This window comes from Gossypium raimondii, chromosome 12, assembly GCF_025698545.1.
Source record: "Gossypium raimondii isolate GPD5lz chromosome 12, ASM2569854v1, whole genome shotgun sequence".
NCBI lineage: Eukaryota > Viridiplantae > Streptophyta > Magnoliopsida > Malvales > Malvaceae > Gossypium > Gossypium raimondii.
Window position 1 is genome coordinate 38,347,431 of NC_068576.1, and position 7,385 is coordinate 38,354,815.

The 7,385-nt window shown below is 32.7% G+C and overlaps 1 protein-coding gene across 1 annotated transcript; it reads left to right on the forward strand.

Moving 5' to 3' along the window:
* The first annotated feature begins 1,780 nt into the window (after positions 1–1,780).
* LOC105763985 (B3 domain-containing transcription factor NGA1) lies at positions 1,781–3,710 on the forward strand. The gene has a single exon (XM_012582405.2). The coding sequence runs from the start codon at positions 2,296–2,298 to the stop codon at positions 3,406–3,408; it is 1,113 nt and encodes a 370-aa protein (XP_012437859.1). The 5' UTR covers positions 1,781–2,295; the 3' UTR covers positions 3,409–3,710.
* The last annotated feature ends 3,675 nt before the right edge of the window (positions 3,711–7,385 follow it).

Consider the following 7,385-nt stretch of genomic DNA (forward strand, 5'->3'; position numbering starts at 1 on the left):
TATATTTTTACTATCGTAAAAATATATAATTTAATTTCGCCCCTAGAAGAATTTTCTTACTACAAGCTGTTACTAATATGCATTCAATTGCAGTATCTAGTCTATACTCATAAATAGTTGGCAAAATTAACTTTACAAAGCAATTATTTAGTAGGGAATTTTTTAGGTTACAACTTATACAATTATAATTACAAAACAAAATATATCTTAATTAACTATAATTTAAATAAATACAATCCAAGTAATAATTGGAATATATATCAAATTTAAGCTAAAATATATCTAAAGGTAACCTACCTATGATTTAGGTAAAATGAGACTATCAAATTTTTCAATAGAATGGTGATGGTTTAAAGATAAAAACATATTTATTAAAAATTGATTTAACGATTAAATGAAGCTGAAATGGTAAAAATATTGAAAATTATAGTGTTTTGAATCTCATCAAGAGCATTTTTTAGATTTCGCATTATTTGAAATGACAAAAAAATTCTCTCGGGGATGTTTATTATTTTTAATAATTACTCAACTGAGTTGAAACTTGACTGGAGGGTGATATTAACTCAATAAGCATAAATAATAGTAGTAATATAGGATGAGCAAGAAAAGGTTAAAATTGGACATTTCAATTTTGATCCAAACTTGAAAATTGTATTTGATTATCTTGAATACCAGTTAAACCTAATATAAAAAGTCGAACAATTTTAGTCCACCAAACCCAAATACGAAAATGACTTAAATTAGAAATAACTTGAGCTCTAAATGATTGAAATTCAAAATGATTTAAACAAGTAACTTGAAATGGCCTAAAATCAAAATAACCAAACTCCGAATTACACAAATCTATTAGTTTCGGCTACATGAGGTAGATGCAACTCCAATTGCAACTTAGATTACATTTGGTAGACCAATGTAACTTGTCATATTTGGTTTGCATCTTTTGACCAAAATTATTGGACATTTTAAAAGCACAATTTTGAGAATTTTTAGCAATACTTTATTAACATGAATTAACTTTAAATTGACATTATCCAAATTCAATCCAATCCAATTCGAGTTGAAAAGTTAAAAGCTTGAGATCTTTAATCTTTAAGGAAAAGGATTATATAAAATAGAGATATCATCATTTTCAATAGTTTTATGTCACGTTAATAATTTCATCCTGAATTTCAGGATTTTAAATTAGATTTGATTTTTTAAGGATGAAAATACTGATATAACATAAAACTATTGAAAAATGAATATGTGGCATAGTGTTTCATACAATCCTTTCCCAATCTTTAAGATTTAGGTTCAAATTTCACCATACATAATTATGATATATAAATTTTTGTCTCCTTATGTGCATATATCATATGTGAATTTTGTCTAATTTTTATTCGTTGTAGTTTATATTAATTTAATTTTGCATTGTAATTAAAGTTGAGGGGATTGAAAAAGAGAAGATGAACTTCAGCTACACTAACTTGGGGTTAGCTTTGCATGATAGAGGAATCTTTTCTTTTTGTTTTAGTTTGACAATGTCCACTAGTTAGAGTAAGAAACTGCAGGAAGGTCGGTTTGGTTTCAATCTCTCTATCACTTTATTTATCCTCCATTGACAGGACCAACAGCAATAGCCAACAACAACACACAATCAATGCCACCCAAAGTCAAAACTTGGAACCTAACTCAGTCTCTCCTTTTCTTCCTCCACTAGCTTCTTCCCCTATAACCAATAAAATCAAAGTAACCAAACAACAACAGCAGCTGCAGTAATATATAGGAATGGGGGAAAATCAGCAATGACTTTTGTGGTACAAAAGACTGATTCTGAGAGGTCTTAGAGGAGATGATTATAGAGTGATTTAAAAAAAAAAACCAAAAAAAATTATGAAAAAAGGACAAGCTCTCACATGAGTAAAAAAAAAAAAAAACCAGATCATTCATGGGTCCCCTACGTTGAAGCATTTACCTTATCTCTCTCTCTTTCTCTTTAGAACCTAAAAAAAAGTAAAGAATTATAGGCTTCAACCTAATGCAAATTGGCACACACACAAAAGAAAAAAAAATGGGGGTTCTTTTGCTTGGTTTGTAAGCCAAATGCTATATCAAAAACCAAAAAAAAAAAGAAGCTAGAAACAACCTGTTCTTGTTGATTCTTCCATGCCCTTAATTTGTCTTGCTTAGGGTTTTCAGTGAAGAAACCAGTTTTTTTTTTTTTTTGCAGGTCAGTTTCTTGTTTTGTAGTTTTAAATTATATATTTCCTTTAGGAACCAACTTTATTTTGTGGGTTTCTTTTTTTCATTTAAATTATGATGAACTTTGTGGAAGAAGAAGAAGAAAAAGGGTATTATTGTAACAATGAAGATCAAGAGGAAGATGATGAAGAAGTGGTGATGATAAGAGAAATTTCAAGCAATAACTTCCCATTTTCATCCTCTTCTTCATCTTCTGTTTCTTCAAAGTACAAAGATGCTGCTGCTGCTGCTGTTCATTTGTCGCTTGGAACCTTTGATTCTAAACAAGATCATAACAAAACCCAACAGCAGTCTGGTTTTGATTTCGACAAGAAACAAGACTTGGTGATGGATTTGTCCCTTGGAAACCACAAGAACAATGATCATGAAGAAAGCTGTTATGAGTCTGTTGAAAAAGAACACATGTTCGACAAAGTCGTAACACCGAGCGATGTTGGCAAGCTCAACCGTCTTGTTATACCAAAACAACATGCCGAGAAGTACTTCCCACTCGACTCTTCCTCGATCGAAAAAGGGTTGCTATTGAATTTCGAAGATCGGAACGGCAAGACATGGCGGTTCCGGTACTCGTATTGGAATAGTAGCCAGAGTTATGTGATGACTAAAGGTTGGAGCCGTTTCGTAAAGGAAAAAAAGCTCGTCGCCGGCGATACGGTATCGTTTCAACGCGGAGTCGGGGAGTTGGTTAAAGCCCGGTTGTACATCGATTGGAAACTCCGGCCTAATGCGCTCGATCCGTCACCGTTCGCACATATTCAGCTCCGAAATCAGTTCAACTTCCTTCAACCGGTCCGGTGGGAACCCATATGTATGTCACGAAATTATCAACCTTTACATCGGTTGAATTACAGCATTGACCCTTACAATCACCGCCATCACCATCACTTCCAACACCAGCACCAGCAGCAGGCAATTACTTACAGCAGTATGTCACAGTATTATCAAATTGGGGCATTACAGGGAGAGCCAATGGTGATTGATTCAGTACCAGTTATCGAAGCTAACAATAACAAAGCATCAGCTAAAAGGCTAAGGTTGTTTGGTGTGAACATGGACTGTCCAAATCCGACACAAGATGAATCTTCCTCATCTATCCCGCTGTCCAATACACAAGCTGAATATTCAAACAAGGGAAAATCATCCTTGTCCATTGTTTTGGGGCTCTGATGAATGAAGATAAAATCACAGTACGGATCCATTCCCCCCCCCCCCCCTTTATTTTTCCTGTCTTGTCCTTAAAATCACGACAGGCAATCGATTTAGAAAAAAGGGTCGAAAGATAAGATTTCATTTCATCAATATGAAGCTGTTTTTTTTTATTTTTATTTATTATTTCAGTACATTAGTTAGTTAAGGTTTGGGATCTGTGAAATGCTAAAGATGAAACAAGGTGCAACATATGAAGAGTTGAAAATTGTGTATATTTTCATATATTTTATATATATACAAAAAATTGCATCCATGGCTTTTCCCCTGTCTGCTTCTATACATGTATATCTATCTACATATATATATATATATATATTCCGTCACTCTCTTTGCTTCTCTCTTTCCTGACTGACAGCATTTACTTGTGCTGTTATGCATGGGTAGCTGATGAATCTATAGTCTAAAAAAAGGATATTTGTTTGCTTTTTCTCTCTCTCTTTCATTTCTCCATGTTAGGTTTATATAGAGAGAGAGAGATTCTTGGCTTTGTTGCTGCAGAACAACTAAGCTGCAGGCTTGCAGGTAATGCAACAAGAAAGTTGTAGCACTGTGAAAAAGGTATTATCTGTATTCTTATAATTTGAACCTACATATCATATCACCTCATAATTTCTTCATAACTGGTGTTTTTTTATAATTAAAATATTCATTTTATCCGTTTTACAGTTTACGAAAGACTAATCCTCTATCTAGAGAGTTTAAATTCTACTACTAAACCAACTTTTTTTCTCACCCAATATTTGTAAGAATTCATATAGCTTTGTCTCAATATATATTCTTTTAAAATTCATATATGAGCATGAAATATTAATTCACTATATTAATTAAGTTTTAATTAAAACAGACAATAATAGGTTGACTAGTCATTGGTCTAATACACTAGTAGCTCATGAAGATATCTGATTTTCTTGGCATACATACTGAATTGGTAATTGGTGGTTTCAAAGATATCTTTATTTTTGCCCTTGTTAGTTGAATTGCATACATTCACACACACACATATATGTATAACCTTCTGATATCTATCCCATATGTCAGTGTAGATAATTGCATATTTCTGCTTTAATGTGTATATAAACACACATACACGTACACAAATATTGCTTTTCGAGCTACGTAAACGGCTTTCTGTGCATAGTACTATATAATCACTGTTCTATTAGATGTCTCTATATTGATGCTTGCCTATGCATTGATGAGTAATTTGACAGGTCTTTTTGTAGTATATTTATGGTGTAAAATGCATTAATTCAGTTGACAAAACTTCTCTGCATGTATTATTCTGATGTTTCTGAGATTCTGAATCATGCATATATAATGAAGATATGTATATAAATAATTGACCATGTTGGCATTATATGTAGATTCTCGAGTATGTAGGGTAACCTATTTAGAGAAAAATAGAAGCTTCTGGATTGATTTATATGAAGATGATTATTTAAATCCTAAGAAACCAAAATTTTATAAAGCTTTGCAATCTATATGTAGGGTTTGTTCAAGAAAATGGTTTTATATTTTGGAGAAGCTAACATTTTCTTGTAGGATAATTCTGCGAAAAATATTCTTCTGTTGTTGTTTACCATATTTAAGGGATATATATATATATATAATAGATGTCATTGGCCTAGAGAAAGGGAAAGCTGGAGAACCCTTATGATGGATATTCATTTTATGCTGGTTCAGCATATAGTTTATTATGCTAATACTGTGATACAAACATTGAATATAATGGTAAGTTATATTATACTTTTAAGAAAAAAATTCAAATTTAAAATACGAAATGATATTATTAAAAGGGACAGTGACGAATCTCAAAAAGATTATAATCTTTATGGATCATAAAACCAAGATAAAAGATATATTCAACTTAGGAGTGTATGTGGCAAGCTCAAATAAAGCCTTTAATTTGTGTGGTTGCCATTGTTGAGATGATCACATTGCAATCGTATGTACTTTTGCCACTGTAACATGTGTATATATATATATATATATATACTTGGGAAGACAACCCTTTAAGCACTTCTTGAATTCCCTCACAGTGATGCACAGTGAGGTGCTTCCTAGGAAACCCAGTTTTCCCCAATGTGTGTGCATATATATTTGATGGTTCCATGATGCTTTGATAACATGGGAAAAGTTAGTGCCTAGTGTATAATAGTGTAGTGTAGCTAGTAGTACCATTATATAAAAATGAAAGATTAAAGCCATAGATGTTGGAAAGGTTTTATATATAAAAGGATTAAAGATATAATATTTAATTTTATTACTAGATGGGTGAAATTATTGTTAAAAAAAGATTCATTAATTTCAATCACAAAGATTCCTAAACTACACTCATAAAGAAAAAGAAGGCATTGAAAATTGAAATCCCTATAAAGAGAGCAATACATAGGTTTAATAGGCATAATTGATGATAATGATAAAGAAACCACATGTGCAAGCTACAAAGTTGATGAAGAAAAGTATAAAATTAATTAAACTGTGTTCTTTCTTTTCTGGTTTTCACTGTCTAGTTTAAAAGGGAAAATTTTTATTTTATATTTTGGAAGCTTAAAATTATAATTTTTTCATTTTAATTCGAGGGTGTAAGAGAGGAGTGATCATATATGTTTTTTTTGACATAATGCCTAAAATTAATTATATTCTCACCCCAACTCTTAAATAATAAGATAATATACTTCAACGCACTCGAACTCACATATTCCTGTATTAGTAATAATGTTAATGCCCAATATTTAATTTTTGGGATTAGACTAAATTTCTAAATCTTCCCAAATGGTTACGCCTTTTGTGCATATCAAAATTTATCCGACAAGGAATTTCGCTACCTTAAGACCACTATAGTTATGACCGACATTCACCGACTACCCTATCATCAAGTCACCAACTTTCTTAACCTTCCAGCACGCGTCAACCCTCATACATTGTCTTACGACTCTACATAGAACTATATTTTGGATAAACAGTGGCCCGAGCCTAGTCACGAGACAAATCAACTTTGGAACCATCAATTGAATTTTAGTTGAACCTGGTTTTGGTGTCGAAAATTTATGCATAAAAAGAATATAAAATTGGGTTTTTGTTTAATTTGGGTCCCATTAGGGTTATCAATTCTTAAACCCAAAATCAGTTTTCAAAATTTTTTTGATAGTCAAACTAATTTCGAAGCCTGGTCTTCCATTTCATTTAGGCCCAATTAGAGGTGGTCCAAGTTTTCTATTTTGAATCTGAAGCCCAAAATCATTTTTAAACTAGATTTTGAAATCAAGCCCATATTTCTTTGAATATTTTTGCATTGGCGGGGAGGGAGGAATCGATCTTGTTCTTTAGAAAAACTGTCAGAGATGTCGGACGATGGGCTGCCGACGGGGCTGGTTTAGTGTCTTTTCCCAGTCATGAAAAATTGGAAGTCTTAAAACAGTGAAAATTCACCATCAAAGTTTTGTTATTTAATGTTCCATCTGAAACAAAAGTTAAGACCAAGACATGAACAAATCGCCCATCATTGTCTTCATGCCCATTTTTTCCAACAATCAAAAAGTAAAATCTTGAAACCATAGCAGCAACAACACTAGCCCAGAGATGTTTGGTGGTATCCAAAGCACTTGATCCTTTCTTCCCTTTCTCCTCTTCCACCATTTCCACCGCTTCCAATTTGTTATCCCCGTTTTGCCTCCAATCTTCTCTTGATTCCCCAACATACCCTTCCTCCCTCGACCAAGGCTTCACAGGACGCAGAGTTTGACCACCCGAAAAACAAGAAACCGAACACACATTTTCATTTTTATCAACAAACATTTCTGGGTCTTTACTGAAATGAGGATCTATTTTGTTGTTAAGAAACAAGCCACTAAGTCGTGAGGCCCTGATCAATCATTTGTGAGCTTCGAAATGAAGAAATGGAACTTGAGCTTATATTCGAGCTTCCGGCGATG